At 40.6% G+C, this 24,134-nt stretch overlaps 1 protein-coding gene across 1 annotated transcript in view; it reads right to left on the bottom strand.

Moving 5' to 3' along the window:
- Positions 1 to 16,995, bottom strand: part of MEDAG (mesenteric estrogen dependent adipogenesis) — a 31,214-nt gene extending 14,219 nt beyond the window's left edge. Inside the window, exon 1 of the mRNA XM_001376883.4 lies at positions 16,094 to 16,995. Within this exon, the coding sequence (XP_001376920.1) occupies positions 16,094 to 16,395 (302 nt within the window). The 5' untranslated portion in view covers positions 16,396 to 16,995. The remainder of the gene's footprint in view (positions 1 to 16,093) is intronic.
- Positions 16,996 to 24,134: the final 7,139 nt, after the last annotated feature.

The following is a 24,134-nucleotide window of genomic DNA, read 5'->3' as shown; positions in this document are numbered from 1 at the left end:
GGAGTTATAAGCACTGGAGGTGAGGAAGTGCATTCCAGGAATGGGGTCAGCCTTGGCCAAAGGATGGAGATAGGTGAAAGATTGTCAGGTGTGAGGAACAGAAAGGTTAGTTCAGAGAAGCCACAGAGCATCCAAATGGCTTCTAGAGGCACCGACCGAAATAAGGTTGTGAAGGACTTTTAAGTGCCAAACAGAAGAGTTAGCATTTGATCCCCAGTCACAGGAATTCTCTGAAGTTTATTGAGGTGAGTGCTGTCATCTAAGTGATGGACTGGCCAAACAATGATCAGGAGGCGCAAAGTCTAGTCAGGAAGATTCAGTTCAAATCTGGCCTCAGATGCACATGTTGTACTATCCTAGGCAAGGAGACATCCTTTCTCTCTGCCTCTGTTTTCTCAACTGTAAAATGGGGACAGTAACAGCACCTACCTCCTAAGGTTGTAATGAGGATCAAATGAGCTATTCCTAGTGTGTTTAGTACAATGCCAGGCACAGAGTAGATACAAAAGGAATGCTTGTTTGCTCCTTTCCTTTCTTCCTTGATCTGGGTACCATATTTCTGGTAATACAGCCTAAGATTATATTCCTTTTTCCAGCAGCCACGTAAACTATTTGGGGCATACATTAAGTCCATGGTTAATGAAAATCTGTAGGTAGTTTTGGTGGAGGTGATGGTGGGTTATGTTGGGGAGGGATGGAGGACGGGTAAGGGAGGGGACAGTAAGTGTGGGTACAGGGGTGTTTGGGGGGGGTGCATGTCTGTACATGCACATACATGCATGTTTTAATCCAGATGTTTCCCCATCTTGTTTTGTATAACTGGGTTTTAACCTAGACACAAAAGTATCCTTATTGCATGTAATTTTGTTCATTTGAGCGCAACATATCAACCTGTTAAATTCTTATAAAATCTTGATTCTTATAAGGAAACTGGGCTGTAATAGGATAGAAAAGAGACGTCTGGCTACAACATTCCTGGGGAAAAGGTTCTGAGCACAAGTCTCACCCCTGGCTGAATGCTGAGTGGGACCAGCAGTGGGGACTGATTGAAGCTAGTCAGGGAGAATTTAAGGGTGCCAAGCAAGTAAGTAAACTGTTGGTGTGTGGAGAAAGGTAATGGGCATACAATCAATCTTGATGTAAATGTGCTTAAGAATCTAAATACTTAGAGGAAGAGGTCTGAAATATGGGAGCTCTGGAAGAGGAGAGGAGAAAAAAGGAGGGGAAGAGTAAGGGAAGGGAGAGGGAAGGGAGAGGGAAGGGAGAGGGAAGGGAGAGGGAAGGGAAGGGAAGGGAAGGGAAGGGAAGGGAAGGGAAGGGAAGGGAAGGGAAGGGAAGGGAAGGGAAGGGAAGGGAAGGGAAGGGAAGGGAAGGGAAGGGAAGGGAAGGGAAGGGAAGGGAAGGGAAGGGAAGGGAAGGGAAGGGGCTGTCATTTATCTATGATTTCCTCCTATAGTGTCATAAAAATTCACAGGAGCAGGGTCCATGACTTGCTTACACTAGTATCCAGGAAAGTGTATACTAGAGTAGAGCAAGCAAAGATAGGGGAATCTGCAGGAGCAGATTCCATCCGGAGCAATTTCTCTGAAATAAGTATAGCTTGTCTGCTACTCCATTCTAGAAAAAAAAAATGAGTATGAGGGAAAAGCTGTTGGTTGTTGTCTTTTGCCCTTGAAGAGACCCAAAATGACATCCCTGGTGAGGTCTATTAACTCCTGCATAAATTGAATTTAAGTAAGGCAGAGTTGCACAAAGTCACCAGCCTCACTTGCTAGTCAGCCAAACCCAGGGACAAGACAAAAGTCAGGATGTAGTGGATGGCCTTGGTGACTCCAATGTCTGACCAAGTTCTAAGCACTGTACTGTCAGAACAAATTGTTTTCATCTACCCCTTCTGCTAGGGGAAGTCTTTACATGCTTGAGGCACACATCCTCCTGACTCACTGACCAATTTGAGGCCCATCTATTACCCTCACACTGGTTTAGCCCGCCTGCCGAGAAGGCTTACCAGACTGTGGCCACTGAGCATGCTACAGCTTCTTGAAGTCACAGGTAAAAGCTGGGTGGCAAGTGGATACCAAATGAAGAAAGCAGCCCTGAAAAGGGTTCAGCAAGCCCTCACACGAGAGATGCTAGTTTTCCCTGAACACCCCATTAAGCAACCAAACATTTCTGCCATCCAGTATATAGACACATGAATTACCTTTACCACTACCAATGCATTCATCCTTCAACAGATCTGTAATCTTATTAACCTGTCCAAGATCTCAACCCATCTAAGCTATTCATCCTGTGAGACACTTGTCCACATCCTCCCATAAAACCAATATCATTGCACATTTACTTTGCTAGCCAAATTCACTGAAACTTCTTAAGCTTTCTGCTGAAATCAGCCTGCCTTTACTCTCCTACTCTGCACTATATCCTGTTTCAGTGTTCCTTTTGAGAGGGTTCCTTTCCAACTAGATCAGTTCTATTCCTATAGAATGAACTATCCCTTCAATCCTGATGTTCTGTCTGTTATTTTTTCATGGAACCAATGAATAATGTTAAACAGAGCATATGTGTATTTGCAATAGCTTTTCTGTCATCTTTAGATTGGATAAACATGACATTTATCTTCTTTCATCAAATCACTATAGTACCAATGCTTCTGAAATATGCATTAACTTATCATTTCGTCAGTTCTTCAGATCAAAACATCCTTCCCTGATCACCACCCCCTTAAATGTTCTTTTTTCCCTACATCAGAATTTAAGTACCTTGAAAATGAGGATTCTCTCTCTCTCTCTCTCTCTCTCTCTCTCTCTCTCTCTCTCTCTCTCTCTCTCTCTCTCTCTCTCTCTCTCTCTCAACCCTACCTTCTATCTTATAATCAATACTATGTATTGGTTCTAAGGCAGAAGAGCAGTAAGGGCTAAGCAATGAGAGTTAAGTGACTTGCCCAGGGTCCGTCACACAGCTAGGAAGTGTATGAGGTGAAATATGAACCCAGGACCTCCCATCTCTAGGCTTTGCTCTCAATTTGAACCACCCAGCTGCCCCCAATTATCTTTCCTCTTATCTTTGCATCCTTAGCTCTTATGCATAGCACTTATTAAAGGCTTTTTTTTTCATTCATTCACTAATCCAAGTCATTGTAATGAAACAATCCAAATACTAGACAGGACAGGGCCAAGAATAGACTGCTTATATAATAATAGCTATCATTTATTTATTTAGCTCTCTAAAGTTTATGAAACATTTGATCACATTTGATCCCGTAGGATCTGTAAGATCTTAAGGCAGGGTGTTATGATCAGCATTTTATAGATAAGGAAACAGGTTGAGAGAGGTTAAATTGTCTTGCCAAGAGTCATACAGCTAGTAAGTTAAGTGAGACAGGATTTTCACTCAATTCTTCCTTACTCCCAAGCCCTTCACTCTAACTACTATACCACCTAGCTGCCTTTAGAGCTTATATTTTTAAAAGCCCATAGCATTTACTATGGACACAATTCCCTAAATAAACCATGTCTACATGCAACCAAACAGACTGTTCCCCTACACGTTCATGGGCATGGTTGGCCAACATGCATCCCAGCCCACTAAGGAAGTTCCCCATATGGCTGATCTAAGTGCAGTACATATGTATACACGGATTGGGCTGATTGTGGCCAACAGCACTGGCTTTCCTTGGCCCATGATGCAGTCAGTTTGTTTCCTACATGTAAACATGGGCAGAGAAAGCTTGGAATGGCTTGTTTCTTGTTTGCTGCCTTTCCAGGGTTTGACAGGAAAATCATAGCCTTCAATTCTTGTTTGAAGAGATGTCTCCCCTATAGAGGAACCTACAGGTCATAGGTTCCACATTCGGGTAATTCCTCAGCTACCCAGCTCTCAGGGACTATGATAAAGTATGGGTCGGTGAGAAAAATCAGGCCCCTGCTACAGTATTTTCCAGTTTGGTTTAAATTACCCCTTCCTTTCCTTGGAATTCTATTCCATTAATAATTTTTTCTTTATTTTCATAGTGTTTGTGAAATTGATCCTTAGCTATCCTTAAATACCCCTGATTTCCACTCTTTCAGACTTTTGAAATAAAATAATACTCTATTTTGAATTTGTTTGTAATTTGTCTATAAATTGATTGGTTGAAACTCAGAATGCATTTTTCCCAATGTCATGCATAAATGATTAGGTTCTTAAAGTATGACCCTGATATTGTATATATGAGGTTTTGTTCCTCCCATCCTGTAATTTTCACAAGTACTACTTTCTAACTGTGGATGACATGGGGGTACAGGCTTCCCCTAGACACCCCAATACCCCAAATTGTGTAGAGTACATAAAAGACTCATTTTTCCTTGTATTCCTCAAGTACTTGGGAAGGTGATTTTGAGCCCCTCTGGCCTCTCCCTTCATTCTTGATGAGCACAGATAGCATCTCCCAGCTTGCTCCTGATAAGCATTTATTTTATATCCCAGATATCTGATTATCCTCTAAACTGGAGAATTCTCCTCCTTTTGACTTATAGGCATATGACATGACCTTTGGGTTTCAGAGACCCAGTAACTTGCCTCTATCATCCTTTCTCTAGTCACATAGGCCCTGTTGTCAAAAGGGTATAAAATCCTCATACCCCATCTCCTCAGGGAGGCAGTGCTCCAGCTACATACACACTGTCTCCTGACCTCTCAACATGACTTCCAAATTAATATATTTCTCTTTTTATTTTTAAGCTAAATTTTGGAGTCTTGCATTCTTGCAAAGGGTAACCTGTCCAGAACCTGGGTTTTCACCTCAGAGCTCTCCCTCAACATGAGGACTCTGGAAATGAAGACCCCTTGTAATAAGTACACAGTTTAGAAGAAAAAGACAAAAACTGAACCTGTTCTAAAATAAAACATGGTCAGTCTCAATGAAGAACTTATCAAGAGCTGAGAGAATACTAATTTCCTCCTAATCTTTTATGGAATGCTTATTAATAAACAATTTTAAAAAATCCTTACCCTCTGTCTTAGCATGAGTTCTAAGACAGAAGAGTAGCAAGGGCTAGACAAATAAGATTAAGGGACTTGCCCAGGGTCACACAGCTAGGAAGTATCTGAAACCAGATTTAAACCCATGTCTTCCCAACTCTAGACCTGGCTCCCTATGCACTGTGCTGCCTACCTTCCCCACAAATTTATTTATTTTAATGTATACCAGGATATGCCTTCCCTATTTGGGAACTAAATTTAATGGAAAATGGAGCTTTTCTGGCATGTTTGGGAGGAAATGAGGTATTCTAGTTAATCAAATAGTCTGATTAATAGAGTATCTCTCAAAGAATCCAAATACAAATGATCTTCCTGTATAATTGAAAATGTTACCCTAAAAAAAGAACTACATTTCCCCGGGAGCCCACTGACTTCCTGTCATTACATAATTCCTGTAGATAGGGAATAAATATCCAGTGGGCAGTCCTACGTGCCTCTTCCTTTGGCATGTAATGATGGTGGTGATTGGGGATTTTGAAAATAGCTAGCCAGCCATGGGCATGTGGTCTTTATTTTGCATCCTCTTATTCCTTGATTCCTAATGATCATTTAATAAACCTAAAATATAATATTTTTATTATTAAGATATAACTTAAATTTTACATTCCTTTGATGATTCAGAAAGCATTTCTGGGTATTTCAAGGCCTTAGTGAAAATATCCTTGTTATTGGACAGACAAGTTCATTAATGGAAAATTTCTAATTAACAGAACATAGGATCACAGTTTACTGGAAGTAGCTAGCACTAATCCCTACTAAACACATTCCTCATTTAAATTCAGATGAAATGCAACAAAAATCTCCTTAGTTCAAAGGTTTCCAAGCCCTACACAATGGCCTAATTTTCAGCACAATAAAATGACAGTAAAACAAAAGGTTGTAAGCAAGTCCTTAGAGTTCATTATAATGAAATTTGACCTTTAAAAAAAAGTCTGGAACGGAGACCAGAAGAACAAAGAAGTAAGACCTGTAGCAATCTAGGCTTCCTGCATTTATATGCTTTAGGTTATTTTAAATGTGCATTGATTGAATACATTATAGCCTAATTCTTTAATCTTTAATCAGTGAATATTTCTGAATTAAGAATGCAAATATTGCTTCCATGTATTTAATATTTATTATATTTGCTGAAGCTATCATTAGTGATCAAAGTAAAGACCCAAAGAGAAGGACCCATTAAAATGTCTCTTCTTATGTGGCTTTTAACTTGGTCCAAAAGTACTTCTGGGCCATACTTTTCTATGCTTGGCTTAAGTCCAAAGAAAATAACAAGAAACACTTATTAAACACCTAGTACATGTAAAACATTGTTAGATATTAGATTCTATAATATATTTCACTCTTAAATTTGAGAAAAAATCCATATTTTTATTAAAACCTGACTTCAATGGATCTGTGATTTCAGTGATGTGGGTAATAACATCCAATGGTACAGACTATCACAAATCAATCAGTCAACAAGTGTTTATTCAGGATTTATAATACATCAGACACTGTGTTATATACTAAAGATACAAAGAAAAAAGCAAAAATAGTCCCTTCCTTCAAGAAACCTGTATTCTAATGTATATAAATAAGCATATAAACTATACATACAAAGTCCTGCAACAAATGTGTTTGAAGTGAACCTTTAAGGAAGCTGGGGTTTCTGAGACAGATATGAGGAAAGGGAGAAATCCAGACACTGAGGATAACCAGTTGGAAGACATAAAGGCAGTACATGGGGCAGCAGTAGAGAAGAACAAGCACATCAGCATGACTGGACCATAGAGAGAGTAGCGGGGAGTAATGTGTTCAAATACTAGAAAGATGCAAGTTGTAAAGAGCTTTAAATGTCAAAAAGAAAAATTTATATTTGATCCCGAAAGCAAAGGGAGCTTTTGGAGTTCATTGAATAGAAGGCAGAATCAGATCTATATTTTAAGAAAATCATTTTGTAGCTGTGTTAAGATTAATTGAAGTGAGTAGAAATTTAAGACAGGAGACTAGAAGCTGATCATTCAGGTGAGAGATAAGAAAGGCCTGATCTTAGGTAGTGTTTATGTAGATGTAGAAAAGGTGACAGAAGGGGGGAATATCTTGGAGTTAGAAATTACAGGGCTTGGTAAATGTTTGGATATATGGGGAGAGTAAATGAGGAGTTGAGGGTGACGTCTAGGTTGTAAAGCTGGGTGATAGGAGAGATGGTAGTGCCCTCAATAGTAATTAGGAGTCTAGAAGAGAGGGCAGTATTTGGGAGAAAGGCAAAAGTTCTTTTTTATATATGTTGCATTTGAGATGCCTATGAGACATCAAGTTCTAAGATGCCAACATGTAGCTGTAAATGTAAGGCTGGTGCTCAGATGAGAAACTAGGGCTGGACAAATAGATTAATTTGAGAATCGTTAGCATAGAGATAATCATTGAACCCATAGGAGCTGATGAGGTAACCCAGTGAAAGAGTAGTACAGGGAGGAAAGAGAAGAAGACTTTGGAAAGAGCCTTTGGAAATTGCCACAGATAGTAGGCATGACATGAAGATAGCCCAAAAAAGACTTAGGAGTAGTCAGAAAGAAAGAAGGAGAATCAAGAGAAGAGTCATGAAAACCCAGAGAGGAGGAAGTATTCAGGAGAAGAAAATGGCCAATACTATTAAAAAAAAAACTGGAGAAATTTAAAGATCTGACAGCAGAGAACACAACAGTTGCAAGAGCTTCTCAGTTCTACTAGAGAAGACATGCTTTGAGCCTTATGGAATGGGATCATCACTCTTTATCAAGGAAAACCAGACCATGTCTACAGCATTCCCCCAACCTGCCTTCCTGACACTTGTAAATTGTGGGGAATGGGAAGGGAAGGGAAATACATCTATGAACTGCCCCCCCTAACTCTACTCCACCCCCAATGGCTACATAGTCTGTTTGTAAAAAGTACAAAGGACTAACACAGCCCATTTTGTAAGAATTTTTAATGTTTTGTAAATATATTGGTCCATGTGTTATATTTTATAGCCTTTCTAGTTCCTGGGCTTTAGTTCTTTCCCCTCTCGAATATATCTGTATGCTGTAGTTATACATTAAAGTTATGACATGTAAAAAAAATTAGAGATGGGAATTAAGAGATTGCTGGTAACTTTGGAGAGGGGCAATTTCAGTTAAATGATGAGGTTAGAAGCCAAATTTTATAGGGCAGTTGAGGAGAGAGGAAGAGTAGAGGAAGCAAGGGCAGTGAATACAGACCACTTTTTCAAGGAATTTATCAGAGAAAAGGGGAAATTTAGGACACAATAGCTAGAAGGGATGGTCAAATCAAGTGAGGTGTTTTTCTTTTTTTAAAAATGGGGAAAACTCGGGCATGTTTTAAGGCAGGATGAAAGGAACACATACTAAGGAGATATTGAAGATAAGAGGAAATATGAGGATGATAGTGAAGGCATTTAGTTGAAGAAGATGGAAAGAAATTAGTACAAGGGTGTATACAAATTGGCCTTGGCAGGCAGAAAGGACAGCTCATCACTATGGACTAGAAATAAAGCAGATATAGTGGGAAGTCCAAGAACATGAGGTGAGGATGAGGGAAGAAAATGGAGCCCAACATTGAATTCATTGAGAAAGTAAGAAGAATGTTCTGAAAGTTAGTAGAAACCACTACCAGAGTCTGATTTAGTATAGAATGAATCTCCAAAATGAAGAGCAATGAAGAAAGAGTCTGAAAGTGGCAATGAGAAGCAAGAATTATTCCAATTCCCTTATCATGACCAATGAGTGAGCAGGGGTGGGGTGTAGGTGTGAAAGTGCTGTCAGTTCTGGAAAAGGAATGTAATATTATCCTATGAGAACCAGGTCTCAATGAGTGCCAGAAGATGAGAGGAAGAAGAGAAGAAGTGGTATAATATGAAAGGAAGTTTGTGAATTTGGAGCATTGTGTAAGAAGTAAAAAGATCTGGAATTGGACATGAGGGAGGAAAGAGAACATGGAGGAAGGGTTGATATGAATAGGAATAAGGTAGTAGCTAGCTGGGGTTGAAGATGGAAATTGTTCTTCAATGGCCAGGAAATGAGTATCAAAGAGATAGGGAAATAAGAAAGACCAAAAGATGCTAATTTGGGGGGAATGAATCTAGACAAATTGGAGTCTAGGGGCAACTAGGTGGCACAATAGATGGAGCACTGGGCCTGAGGTCAAAGAGACCTGAGTCTGAATCCCACCTCAGATTTTTAGTGGCTATTTGACCCTGGGCAAGTCACTTAACCTCTGTCTACTTCAAGTTTCTCAACTGTAAAATGGGGTTAATAACAGTCCTTATCTAGAGGGATTGCTGCAAGGATCAAATGAGATAATATTTGTAAAACATTAACCACAATGTACATAATAAATACTAAATAAATGTTTTCTTCCTTCCTAGGCAGAGTAACAGCGACCTTCCCATCCTGCGTAACTCTCATCCCCATCTTCTCATTAAAACTTCCATAAGACAGTCTGAGGACATCAATGGACCACATGAACTCTCAATCAGCTCTCTCTAGCCCTTGCTACACAACAGGCACAACCACACAGCATCCCAGCATCCTTATACCACTTTTCTTGAGCAAGTCTCCTTTAGTAATATGTGACAACCTACTAATGACCAACATGTGTCTCTCCATTGACCTTTGGGTAACCCACAACACAAGTACTTTAGAGTCTGTGGTATTGCATGGCTCACTGGAAGAATACCAGTGATACAAAGGAAGGACCTCGGAGCTCCGGGTCATTAAAAAGCATTGCACAATCTCCCAAAGGCTGGCCAGCCTACTGGCAGCATCCTCTTCAATCCTGGCTCAGTTCCCTGCCTCTCCAAGGTGTCTGTTCAAAATTTACTGAGAGAACAATGTTACACATGTATTATTACTCCAAATGCATTTTCTATTCTAAACAACAGGTATTCTTCTTTTGGTACGTATGCCATCAAAGCACACAGAACGATGTTTTCATGATCCACTCGTTTTTCTCTATGTGGAGAGTGTGACAAGAGAATTTCTGGCTCTAGCTCAGGACTCTTGCAGAACTATAACGAGAGAAAGACTGTGATGGAAAAGAAATTCCGGCTCCATTATGATCAGAAGAGAATCCTGACTCAAGGTCCATTCTGAGCTCCCAAAACATTGCTCTTGGAAGTTCAAAGGTCCCATGGCTTTAAAATGAAGGCTAGATAAGAAGCTACAGCTTCTAGTTTGGCCAGTTGGTGAGTGTCTTTATATTCTCCCTTCTGTTACTCATTTCCAGACATATATACCCTTCTCTTTCCCTCATGCTTTCAGGAGAATTCCATTTTTCTATGCTGTTTATGTATTCACATTCTATATAAGGCTACAGAAGTTGATGCTGTAGGCTCTGACTTTTCATACAAATGAGCCTTTGCTCTGAGTGTAAATGAAATCTAAAGAAAACTGTGTGTTGATTCAGTGATTGGCAGCAATACCTTGCTAATAGGTCCCTCTGATCATTTTTATCACAATAGTTAGGTCAAACTCCTTTGAATGAATTTTTAAAACCACACTTGGTAAAAAGTCATGTAATTAAGGATTGACTAAATCACTCCCGCTCACTTGTTCCCTGGTTTAGATGTACTCAATGAGCACCATCACTACAGAGAATATATCCTGTACACAGAGGGACAAGGCACTAGGAATTAAAAAAGGAAGCCAGTCCCAATGCTTCCTTGCCTTCAGGGAGCTAAAAAATTATAGCAAGGTTCACTCATTCAAGGATCAACTAGTATTCAACTCTGCTAGCAGTAAAATGTTCCACTGACCCAAAGTACATGCCAATATTTTGGAGGGCTCCTGACAAAATGTGCTGGTGGCTTAGAGGCCTGTGGAAAGGTAACATCTGGAGGATGAGACGATGAGAGTTTTCCTCCCCCTTTCTATCAGTTCCTGCTTCATCTTGTCATGGTTATAGGAAAACACCTGGGCAAGATGGTGATTAAAAGATACAGATGAATTAAATAAGAAAGTCTCATTATAATTCCAACAAATGAGGAATACTTAACAAGGTCATCTCCTCAAGGCTGTCTTTTTCAGGCTCTGTGACATCTCCAAGATAATCTAGAAATATAAAAGCTACTATGTATTCCCTATGACCCTGAGAAATTAAGAACCATAGCTCATATTTATATAGAACTTAAAGATTTGAATAATATTTCGCATATATCATCTTACACTAACTCTGTAGGAAAGGTGCTATTATTATCTCCATTTTACAGATAAAGAAACTGAGGCTTAAGTGATTTACCCAGGTTTACACATCTAGTAAATATTAGAAATGGGACCTAAACCCAGTTATATCTGGCTCCAAGTTCAACATTCTATCCATAATACCAAAGGAAAAAAAATTACAAAGGGGCTTCTAGGTGGCTAGGCCTGGAGATAAGAGGTCCTCAGTTCAAATCTGACTTCAGACATTTCCTAGTATGACCCTGTGCAAGTCACTTGATCCCAATTGCCTAACCCTTACTGCTCTTCTACCTTGGAACTTACTTAGTATTGATTCTAAGACAGAAATTAAGGGGAAAGAAAGAAAAATGAGGGGAGGGAAGGAACGAGGGAGGTGGAGAGAGAAAGAAAGAAAGAAAGAAAGAAAGAAAGAAAGAAAGAAAGAAAGAAAGAAAGAAAGAAAGAAAGAAAGAAAGAAAGAAAGAAAGAAAGAAAGAAAGAAAGAAAGAAAGAAAGAAAGAAAGAAAGAAAGAAAGAAAGAAAGGAGAGAGAGAGAGAGAAAGGAAGGAAGGAAGGAAGGAAGGAAGGAAGGAAGGAAGGAAGGAAGGAAAGAAAGAAAAGAAAGAAAGAGAAAGAAAGCTACAAATAGGAATTATCCTCATGGAGCTCATTTAAGCTCTCTAAAATATAATGAATAATATTACTAACACATTCCTCTGTGACTATAACCTACCATTTCATCTCTCCCTGTGCTTCACTCCTCCTCAACCTATTTCTAATCCTGACCATGATCACTAGTCCCTCCATTCCTCAAGTTTCTGCTTCTTAAGCCATCACTTCTTCTCTGGCTTCATTTTGCTCTGTTCCTAATCTTGACCCCAGAATTCAGCTATAACCTGTCCTCTGTTCTCAAATCCCCCCACCCCATCAAGCCATCACCAGTCATTCCTTACCAAACCCAACACCCAGCTATCTTAGCTATCTTCCTTCTTGTGTTTACTTACATATTGTTGAACTAGAGGAAATCTCACAACCCTGATGAGAGGACCCCTAAAAAGTCATGATATCTAGTCTCAACTGAGTCCTCACTTCAAAAAGGCAATTCTTTTTTTCTTTGCTAGGACTGCCTCTATTGCCCTAGTTCTAGCAACCATTCCTGAGGGTTCTGACTCTGTAGTCTAAGAACCTAACCAGGCTCAAATTCTACTTCTGACACTTATTACCTTCATGGCCTTCAGCTTAACATCTATAAACCTCAGTTTCTTCATCTGTAAGATGAGGTGGTTGAATCATTTGGCTTTTAAGGTGCCTTATGGTTCTAGATCTACAATCTATGATGGGTTCTATATTCAAGCCTTCCACAACACTGTTTTCTGCCCTCCCTTCAAAGAATCTTGCCTCATCTTTTTCTGAGAAAACTGACACTATTCACCATGAATTCTCTTATCTCCTCTAATTCACATCTCAAAACAGCTTAAAAATATGCTCCATCCTCACCTCCTATGTTCCAGTCTCTGATAAAAAGGTGATCCATCTCCTTACCAAAGCCAACACCAATCATCATTTTTCTGTTATCAGTGTTTCAAGAGACCTGAGCCACAGCCAGAAATTCTCTTGTCACATTATTCACACAAGGAAAAATAAATAATGAAGAAAACTTAAAGAAAATTAAAGAAAGATGGGAGTAAGCTGCCAGAAGAAATAGGAGGCTAATGTCAGGAGAATGCCAGAGTTTGGAAAATAGCAATTTGGATGATCCACTGAGTGTATGAAGCAAAGTAATGTGGCTAGAAAAATGGGTGAAGCCAAATTGTAAAAGGCTTTTTATATACTCTGAATAAAAGTTTATATTTTCCTCTAAAGGTATTAGGGAGCCTCTGAAGCTTCTTGAGCTGGAGAATGACCAGATCACTTTTGTTTTTTAGGAGAATTATTTTTAGAAACTATGTGAAATGTGAATTGGAGAGAGGAGGATTTGGAAGTAAAGAAACCAATCAGGAAGCAACTGCAATAGTCCATGTGATGAAAGCCTGATGAGCATGATGGATGTTTAAGTGGAAAGAGGGAGACAAATATTAAAGAGGTTACAGAAGTAGATTTAGAAACTGACTGGATGGAATTGTAGGGGAGGGTTGAAGAAAAATGTTCCAATTCTTAATTGTATAGCCACTCTACCCCTTTTGTCCTATTTGTGTCCTATGCATTCACACAACACACTCTCTCTACCACCACCATCTCCATGCCCATGATTCTGAATGTCGATTACCTATCTTTCTCTGTCTCTGCCTCTGTCTGTCTCCTCATGACTCTACTTCTATAGAGTTATGGCAGCTGGAAGAAGCTTTTTGTTAGGACTTTCATTCAATAATTGCCCAAAGCTGTCCTGCTCTCTGTCCTGATTATGTTACTCACTAACTCTACGGCATAATTCTTCCACTACTCTTGGCTATAATATGGTAAGGTATTAACATTGCAAATCAATCCAACAAAAATAGTAGAATTTTCTCTCTATTTTAGGCAGACATTACAGCAGTTGCTCTGGCCAAAGAAATTCCCTATCTATGTTTGTAGGTTTAGCAAAGCAAGGCTAAATGGCAATGTTGCTTATGCTAAAGTTGTAGGTATTGCCCAATGAATGCCCTTACATCCAGAGGGGACAGTAGAATATGGGATTAAGTCCAAAGGACTTGAGTTTTAGGTTCAGGTCTATAATCAAACTATCTGGAGTAGCGTGAGCAAGTGCCTACCGTTATTGATTTTGATTTGAAGAGAGCATGATGCAGTGGCTAGAAAGCCAGTTTTGAAGTCAGGAAGACTTTTATTCAAGTCCCACATCTTGCCATGGTACTCTGGGCAAGTCACTTAACTTAGTGTCTCAGGTAATTCTCTAAGGAAGAAGTTCTTAACTTGGGGTCCAGAAACATCTGAAAGGTCTGTTAGACTTCAGGGGACCTATCAACTTGGAAATTTTAGTTTCACCTATATTTCAATATAATTGTTTTCCTTTGTAGTCCAATTTAATTCTGTGCTTTAAAACATGATTCTGAGGAGTCTATATTTCACCATACTGCCAAAGGGGTTCATGACATAAATAAAGTTTTTTAAAACTCTTGCTTTAAGACTATAGGTGTGTCTCTGAATTAGTAGAAGAAGAAGAAGGAAAAGATAAAGGGTAAATTAAAGAAGAGAAAAGGGAAGAGGAGGAAGAAGAGGAGTATATAGTGTGCTTTATTTGTATATCAGTGTAGAAGTTCCTAAGCTAAGAAGAAATTTTTTGGAAAAAAAAAAAGAACTTAGAAGTAAGACAAAAGAACATACTCTGGAGTAATAAAGTACTCATTTGAAAAGACCAATATGATTTCTTTAGAGAGAACATGTACAGATATTTCTTTAGAGACACTAATCATCACAATATCCCTAAGAGATAGGTCAGTGAGAGAAAAATGTTCCTGTATCAGGAAACATTTATCTAGTGAGAAGAGCCAATGCAATCATTCTTTTCTGTCTGTAAGAGTGACTCATGCTGGTAACTCCCTCTAGGAGAAGGGGCTAGCCAAAGTTTATGCACTCCCTGGACCTGTTCCAGACATCTATCTGTGAAGAAAACAACTTTCTTCAAACTATTTCTGAGTCAGAACTCCAACATGGCCCATTTTCATTGCATGGAGGCAAACCAACTCATCACCTCCCTTCATCTTAACTTGAATTTTCTTCCTTACTAGCCTATCCTTAGATGCTCTTCTCTTCCTGGCTCACCAAGCACCCTCTCCTCCATCATTGGGTACTTCAAAATCCTTTCTTTTCATTAAAAATGTTTCCTAAGTGGAAGGAAGCTTGATCTTTGCTCAGTTTGCCCTCTCCTTCTCCCTCATGCCTCTCTTCTTTCAAGTACCAACTACTCAAGCAGTTTAGTGTTCATTCCACATTTTACTGACCATTCATACTTTATTGCTTTTAATCAGGATGGGGAATGAATCTTATATTTCATTGATTCTCAACTCCTCCCCTTTTGAGGAAACCCCTCTACCAAGCTGTTCAGAAGCTTCTCTGCAACTTAGAAAGTTGCTTAGAACACAGAGAGATTAAATGATTTACCTAGGGTCACACAGACCCTATTTGTCAGTCAGGAGCTCTTTCTGTCTTAGAGAAGATCTCTGTCTACTTCTCCATGCTATCTTTGAACAATAACCCCTTTTTTCATTGATCACTCAGTAATCTGTCCAATTTGTTCTTCTCATTGTGATTCCTTGGTTGTTTAAATTGTACCTTTCTAGTGAGCTGACATTTGAGTTTACTATGAAAAGCTTATCTAATAACTAGCTCTTCAGCGTGAAACCAAAATTCCATGTTCATATGCTACCTGCAAAAGCCCCAGTTTACAGAATCAGAATTGATCGCTTCTCCCCTCAGGCCAAATCCTGGGCAATTTAAATTTCTGTAATACTCCCCAGGCCTAAAGCAGAGTGGGCATTTCTCAGCTGCCTATATTCCCCCCAAAGGAACTCACTCCTTTTGATTCCAGCAATCCCAGTTAAAGATCTACTCCCAAAGAGTCTATTTTGTTCAGAGATTTGATTGAGAAAAGCCCCAGCGCAAGGATGCTTATCCACCCAATTTTCCAGACCATTTTATTAGTGCTCTCCCAAAGGACTGCGACCTGCACCTGCAAAAATGTAATGCAAAATACACGAACTGTTATTGGGGAGGAGAGGCAAAGCCGCTGCTGGGCAAAGCAAGAAATCAGGAGATTTAGAAGCTGCAAGTGGGCAAGCTTCAGGAGGGTAGGGGCGGCTCAACCTCGATGGCTGAGAAAAGAGAATAAAGCTGCACGTAAGGGAGGCCGGGGTTCTGGAGAAGCGGAGACGGGATGTGGGCATGGAGCCTGGGTCACCCACCTCTTTATGTAGTTGCTGACTCTGTAGAGCTGCCCGTCCAGGCGCACGAAGCCGTCGCAGAAGACGTTGAAGCCCCCTCGTGTCCTAGGCCCCAGGACTAGGAGCTGGTCTCCCAGCAGCTGGAAGAAACCCGGCTGCATATGCAGGAGCTGCTGCAGGGGCAATAGGGCCAGCTCGCAATCACAGGTCCACAGGCTTCGCAGCTCCCCAGAGGAGATGGAGGTCAAGCTGGGCCGGGTCGGCTGGGAGCCTTCCTCTACCTCGCTGCAGGCGGCCAGCTGCACACACCCCGCTACAGCCATGCTCGCTTTTCACCCCGAGCCCCTCGGTGCCCCTAAAAGAGCTCACCACCGCCCTAACCAAGCACGAGCCCACAGTAGACTCAAAACCCCGGCGGGGATAGGAGTCTCGCTAGTTCACTTTTTACTCTCTAGTTCCCACCCTGACTCTCCTCCCCTTTCTTCTTGACCCTGATCTGAAATGGATGCGCTACCAGTTCCTGCAGGGTGGACTTGGGGATATTTGTCTGTTTCCTCTCTTCCCTTGGCAAGTCCGCTTGGCCACTCTTAGGCTGTCTCCTTGGCCACTGCTGGGATGCTGTCTGCTTCCTCCCCCTCACCTCGCGGAGTAAACTGCCCACTTAGAAGGGGAAAAGGAGACCAGGGTTTGCCGCTGTCCTTTTATCCCCGCTAGGCTCGGCCCCCTTGCCCCTGCCCAGCCCACAGGAAGGACCCTAAATGTTGTGATTCCAGTTATCATGGTCTCATAACTTGGCACGGGCTGACCTCTCAGTACGTGCTCTCAGCCAAGGGTTATTCATCTTGCCCTGTCTGCAGTCGCGTACCGCTAGGCTTTAGGGCCCCACCCCTGGCTGCAGGAGTCTAAACTTCCCCCGGGTCCAATGCACCCGTGCTCCGGCATCTGGACATCTGCGTGTGGGAGGAGGCATCATCTTCCCCTTTGGCCAGAGCCCAAGAAACCACGCCCCCACAATGAAGAATGGTGCAAGGCTCTCCACTACTTGTTTCCTTTCCCCCTTCCCTCCTCAAACTTCTCCAGTCCTCATTTATTTCATTCAGTCCTAACAAGATTTCTGCCTTTTTCCCTTTTCCGAACTCTAGCCTAGTCAGTTCTAGCTAGAAAGTTTGTTTTCCACTCGGCTCCTTTTCTCCAGGACTCTGGCTTCCAGTTCACACCCTGACCCAGATTCAGTTCCCTTCTGCGGACCTTCCTTCCACCAAAAGGAATCACAAGTCACTCTCTCTTTCATTCAACAATCAAAGTGTTTCAGGCTTTGTTCTAAGCTCTAGGGATACAAAAACAGATAGGAAACAATCCCCACCCTCGAGGAGCTTATACTCTATTGAGGAAAACTACTTGTATGCCTAAAATCAAAAGCAAAATAGAATCAAAGTGTCTGCCTGCAATGGGTGGGGAGGGAAAGAGGAGGGCGAGGAAGATCAGGATAGGCTACTTGAAGAAAATGGCATTTGAGCAGAACTTAAAGGAAATAAGGAGTTACAATGGTTTTGGAAGGGGAAGAAAGAGAACATTGTAGGGAGCATTCGCAGAAATGGGGAATGGAATACCCTGTGGAATGAACCTCAAGTAAGCCAATCTGACTGAAATGTGTGAATGAAAAAAAAAATGAAAAGGCATGAAAAAGACTTATTCGAAACCCTTTACAGTTCCAAAGCCCCTCACTAGCAATTTTGCTGGTATGGAAGCAATTCAACAAATATCTATTAAATGCCTAGGCATTGAGGGAGATGGATCAATCAAAAAAGCATTCATACGCTATCCACAGCCAAAGAAGGAACTGTTGGAATCTGATTGTAGATCAAAGCATGCAAGCCTTCACTTTATTTCCTTCATGCATTTTAATTGTATGTCTGATATAGTCAGAACATGGGAAATATGGAAATATGTATTGCATGAAAGCACTGGTACAACCTACATCAAACTCTTTATCCCCTCTGGGAAGGGGGAAAGGAGGGAAAGAGAATATGGATCAGGAAATGTCAGAAAACAATCATCAAAAATTATTCTAAATGTAATTGGAAAAATTACATTTTTAAAAAAGCATTCATAAAGCACCCATGATGCACCAAACATTGTGCTAGTTAATCACTAAAATGAAAGAATCCCTGCCCTCAAGAAACTTATATTCTATTGAGAGAATGGAATGAGAGATAAAGTAAAGTAAAGCCAAGATCTTATATTTTTCACCCTGCAACTCTTTGCACTTTACTTTATCTCTCATTTAATTCTCTCACTATCAAGGGATTCAACATGAACATGAATAACCAGGTCTGATCTCAATGAGCATACAATCTATTGGTAGCAATAGGACATCTGTTCAGCAAAATACAAACTTGAATAGAACAAGTACAAACAAGTAGTTTAAAGTCCTATGAGAACAGATGAGGAAAGGAATCATTTTGTGGGGTCCCCTTTGCTTGACTGGAAATCCCTCTTTCCCATGCAGAAGGAAATCTCTAAAATTGTGCTCTTAAATTTTGCAGAGGATTGTAGATTTAGAGCTGATAGAAATCTTGTTAAGACCCCTCCTTTTTATGGGTGAAGAAATGTAAAAAGGGAATTATTTGAATAGTAAATGATAACTACAGACCAGGCAATTAATCTTCTTCCTTTCTCCCTTCCCCTCTTCTTCCTCCCTTCTTCCCTTCTAACCTCCCTTCACCCTCCTTCTTCTTTTGGTCTTTTAAATCCACTCAGGTTGAGTTTTATGATTTTATATTATCTCAAATAAATATTCTTTCTCTTCTCTAAATTTAGTAAGAGGTTTATTGGGGAAGAAAGGAAAGATCAAAATGGAAAGAGAGAGGGTATGGAATTTCCCTAAAACTAGAATGAATCTTAGGTTGAAGGATGGTCTGATAGGTCTGGAAGTTCATTCACTATCACAACAGAGCAAATCAGAGAGAGCTGGACTTTGTCCTTCTTTCTTCTGTCTTCCAAGCCAAAAGGCTTCAGGCTTCAGTCTCCCAAAGACCAGAGACATCAGACCTCTTTTGTCTTCCAAGCCAAAAGGGACCACACACACCTTTCTGTCTCTCAAACCAAGAGTTCAGACTTCAGTTGGTCTGCTCCCCTTCCTCCAACCACTTCTCCTGGTCACATTCAAAACAGAATGCCCTCATTTGAATGACAGGTCATCAGTCCCAGTTATTCCTGCCTTGTTGCAAGCTTTCCCAATTTCTCTCTTCCACAGAAATTGAAACCCAGTTGATTTGTCCAAGGTAACATACACTGTTAGTAGCAGAACTAGAATTCTGGTTCCAGTTCTTCTGAATCCAAATTCAGTGTTCGTTCCATGGTTCCATGCTTATTATTATGGGGGACAGCAATAGTAAATGTAGTTCTAAGAGCACATGCCCCTCTCCTCCATATTTCATCTTCCTACACAGTGACCAAGCTCAGCTGCAACATCATTGCAATAAATAACTTCCCTATAACTTGCTATTAACATGCTCACTAATATGGATAGAGACTGGGACAGTTCCTAGAGGAAGAGGAAGAAGAAGAGGAGGAGAAGGACTTTAATAACCCCTTAGATATATTCCTTACAAAGCTATAGTATTATAAACTCAGCAAGTATAAAAATGAAAGGCAGAGTTGTAGCTTCTACAGTCACCTGAAATTCAACATAATTAAACTGCCCTCATCAACTTTGGGTCTGGCTCATTCAGTTCTGTATCCACCTATCTCCATTATCATTCAGCCATCTTGACCATAGGGATACACTAAGATTTCTTTCAAATGCTTTTCTGTGATTCAGACATACTCTGTCTGCAGTGTCCAGCTCATCTACCAATTTAGAAACCCTGTCAAAAAAAAAAGGAAATGAGGTTACTCTGGCATGACTCCTTAATGATGGATTCATCCTGGCTCAATCAGATTCCAAAAACTTTAATAATGCATTCTAGAATTTGGCAAAGAATCAACATTAAGTTCACCAGTCTCCAATGTGAAGAATATTCTTCCATTTCTTTTTTGAAAATTGGTAGACTTGACATATGAAAAACTAGGGTATTTTTACTTTGGTGTGGACAGGTCTTTGGGACAAGGGAGTGATTCAAGAAGAGCGTTCTCTCCATCTGGAAACTAGAGCCTACCCTCCGTAAGCATTTTATCTGCCCCCTCCCTATTTGGCCATCTACATTCTCTGCTTTCCACCTATTGCTATTGCTCCCAGGAACTGTAGTCCAACTGGCCATTGCTCCTATATAGGACACAGCAACCACTCAGAGTCCCTGTGACTCCCCAGATCCCAAATTCTCTTCCCCAGCTCCTACTCCTCTATCTAAGTCAGGCCTGGAGATGGGAGGTCCTGGGTTCAAATATGACCCCAGATACTTCCTGACTGTGATCCTGGGCAAGTCACTTGACCCCCATTGCCTAACCCTTACCACTCTTTTGCCTTAGAACCAATGATTAGTATTCATTCTAATACAGAAGGTAAATGTTAATATATATTATATTATATGCATATATGATATACATATAATACATATATATACAATACACAGTCCAAACTTCCTCAGATACCCATTCCTCATGAAAGGAAACCAGAAAAGGAAAAAAACCACCCAAACCAACAGATTCTACTGTTCAGTCATACCTCCAACCTCACTTGGCCTCTGCCCCATGTGAATCTTGAAATTTCTCAGACTTGTGAATGTTAAAAATTTCCCCATTGGGGAATTCTCCATTGGGACAGTTCCCTATTGGGAACATTCTCCATTTGGACAGTGAGAACTCTACTTAGATCAGAAATATGAAGACCTCTACTCCACCCATACTTAAGACTGCTATAGGGGAAAAAACTCCTTGCTAAACAATGAAAAGTACTTAAACCCATACTTAAGCCAGGCCTATTTTTAGATCTAATACAAAAGGTCGATAAGTACCTATAAAGGTCAGGGAACTTGTGAATTTACAAGGAGCAAAGACGTGAGAAACTTACTCAGAGCTTTCCTGGTGTGAATTACTCAAAAATCCACACCTTCTTAGGTGTGGACTAAAAATGGGCTGTCCTTTGGAAAACATGTACTGTGATTGGTAGATGGAAAAACTTACGGGAGGTGACATAGGAGAAAACCCCCTATATAAGAAAAGGACAGGCTGTTGAAAAGGTTATATAGAGTCTCTTGAGAGACAGGCTCTAAGGAGGTTGTTGAGAGAAGGACAATCTCTAAGGAGGTCTCTCAAGGGAGGCTGACTCTGGCTGGAACTCCCTCTGGGGAGACTCTGTCCCCCTGAATCCTCGCTTGAACAGATCTTATGGTGAGTGATTAAGGACTGACTGATCTTTTCTTTTAGAGGCTTAGGCCTGGGCTGGCCAGGGCTGCCTGGGCTGACCTATTCTTTTCCCATTTATTTCCTTTTTCTCTCTCTCTCTCTTTCTTTGATTCCTCATTGTATTATTAACTAAATTCTCTATAAAACCCAGTTGACTTGGGTATATTCATAATTGGGAATATTTCCCTGGCGACCACCTTATATTTGATTTAAAACAAGATACTGTAGTGAAAACATATTTTCTGCGGTCACACATTTACTCACCTACTCTTATATCTACTACAGTTTAAGTCCTCAACCATTTTAATTGCCACACCCACTGTCTCCCAAGGCAACAAATCAGTAAGTATTACTATGTACCAGGAATTGTTCTAAACATTGGAAATACAGATTATAAACAAAACAAAAGATGGTCTTAGCTCTCAAGGAGCTTTTATTTTAAAGGGAGAAGTTAATATTTAAAGGAATCTGAAAGGGAGAGGGGGGAAGGAATCTGAGTGACTTGAAAAATCTATAGTGGAGCCCACAGTGGAATGAAAAAGGAAACATGACTGGGCTTTTTCCCTGGAAGAGAGATTCCAAAAGGAACTGATCAACAGAGGAAAAGGCCACAGTGGCAATGATCTCCCAAGGTTATCTTCCATATACAATCTCTCTACTTTCCCCCTCTCTCCATATTGGCATATGAGGCAATTTTATCAAAGCAAAAGCTACAGCACACATACACACACACACACACACACACACACACACACACACACACAGATTTTTGTATCTGTGGTCTGTAGCACCTCTTTTTCCCCATGCCACTGATAGATACCCCTGTCCTCCAGGCCTGTGACTCCTACACTGCTGTCCATGCCTCCATGATTTTTCACTGGATAACATCAGCTTAGCAATCCCATCTGCTATATGCATCAGCAATTTTAGTATCTTCAGAGGTAGTACATCTGATCCTGATGGCTTCATCTCAACTGGTGTGCTTTCTCCTCTTGGGATCATAGATGGAGAGCCAGGAGAGAATTCTGAGACCACTAGGTCAAGATCCCTCATTTTACAAAAGAGGAAACAAACTCCAGAGAGGTCAGGCAACTTGTCTGAGGTTACTCAAGTCCTAAGAAGTATAGCCACATTTCCAATTCAAATCCTCTGGTTATAAATTCAGCTTTCTTTCTACTGCCCCTCAGGCCTTGGACTATTTTCCTTCCTTCTCTTCAGCTTCAGTTCCCTACTAACTATATGCATTCCCTTGTGAAAATGTGAAGATCAGCCTCTGATATAGAAGAAATACCCAAATGAATCTATGTTCTCATTTATGTGGATATTCCCTTCAACAATTCAGTTTACATCTTCCCCACCCTACCCTCCAACATGCCTGCCCATGCTACTACTACTGAGTCAATGAGTGAGCCTCTACTTTTAGCCTAAGTGAGATAGGGAAACCCAGTCTTAAAAACAGGAAGGTAGGAAGGTAGGAAGGAAGGAAGATAGGAAGGAAGGAAGGAAGTGTTAGATTTAAAATGGTTGAGGTCTTAAACTGTAGTGATTAAAATAGTGGAAGATATAAATTGTGATAGATATAAGAGAGGGTGAGTAAATTTGATCACAGAAATATGTTTCACTACAGTGTCTTGGTTTTTAAATCAAATATAACGTGGTCACCAGGGAAATATTCCCAATTATTCAAATACCCAAGTCAACTGGGTTTATAGAGATTTAATTAATAAAATGTGGAATTAAAGAAAAGAGAGAGAGAAAAAGGAAATAAGTATGAAGGGCCTTAAGCCAACATGGCCTAGACCTGAGTCTTAAGAGAGAGAGAGATCAGTCAGTCAGTCTTTTAACACTCACCACAAGGTCTGTCTAAGCAAGGATTCTAGTGACACCAGGCCAGCTCCATCTCAGCTGACTTCACCAGAGAGAGTTCCAAAGGGCCTCTCTCCAGAGCCTCCAGAGGGACAGAGTCCCCTCAGAGGAGCTCCAGAGAGATCTCCTTAGAGATTGTCCTCCAAGAGCTTCCCTTCTCCAGAGCCTCTCTCAAGAGATTCTTCCCAAGCGATCCTCATCAGAGATCCTCCAAAAGGATCTTTTTTTCTCAAGAGATTCTGCTTCTTATATAGGAGGTTTTTCTCCTATGTCATCTCTCCTAAGTCCTTACATCTACCAATCACTGTAGACATTTTCCAAAGGACTGCCCATCTGAATTCCTGCTAAGTCGACAAATCTCCTCAGTAAGTCTGAACCAGTGAAAACACAGCTGAGTCAACTAATCTCATTAAGAGAAAACTTGCCCGACCCTTTTAGGTACCTAGCATCTCATTGTATCAATTCTAAAAAACAGGCATGGCTCAAAGAACTCCTTGCCTTATTATAAGCATGGGTCCAAGTACTTTCTTTGTTTAGCAAGGAGTGTTCTCCCCTAAAGCAGTCTTAAGTATGGGTGGAGTAGAGGTCCTCCCATAGCAAGGATTTTTCACCCCTAAAGCAGTTTTAAGTACAAGTGGAGTAGAGGTCCTTCCCATAGCAGGCAGTTTTCTCATCAAAATGGGGAATGTTCCCAGTCCAATGGGGAAATTTTTAACATTCACAAGTCTGAGAAATTTCAAGGTTTACAGAAGGAAGGAAGACTTAGAATTTCATTTTCCTTCCTTCTCTAGATCACATTCTTCTACCTTTCAGCTCCTGACCAAGGTTTAGATTTTGAAATTCTTTCTCT

This window comes from Monodelphis domestica, chromosome 4 (genome assembly GCF_027887165.1).
Source record: "Monodelphis domestica isolate mMonDom1 chromosome 4, mMonDom1.pri, whole genome shotgun sequence".
Taxonomy (NCBI): Eukaryota; Metazoa; Chordata; class Mammalia; order Didelphimorphia; family Didelphidae; genus Monodelphis; species Monodelphis domestica.
The sequence above is the reverse complement of the archived record's forward strand: the minus strand, read 5'-3'. Positions and strand labels throughout refer to the sequence as shown.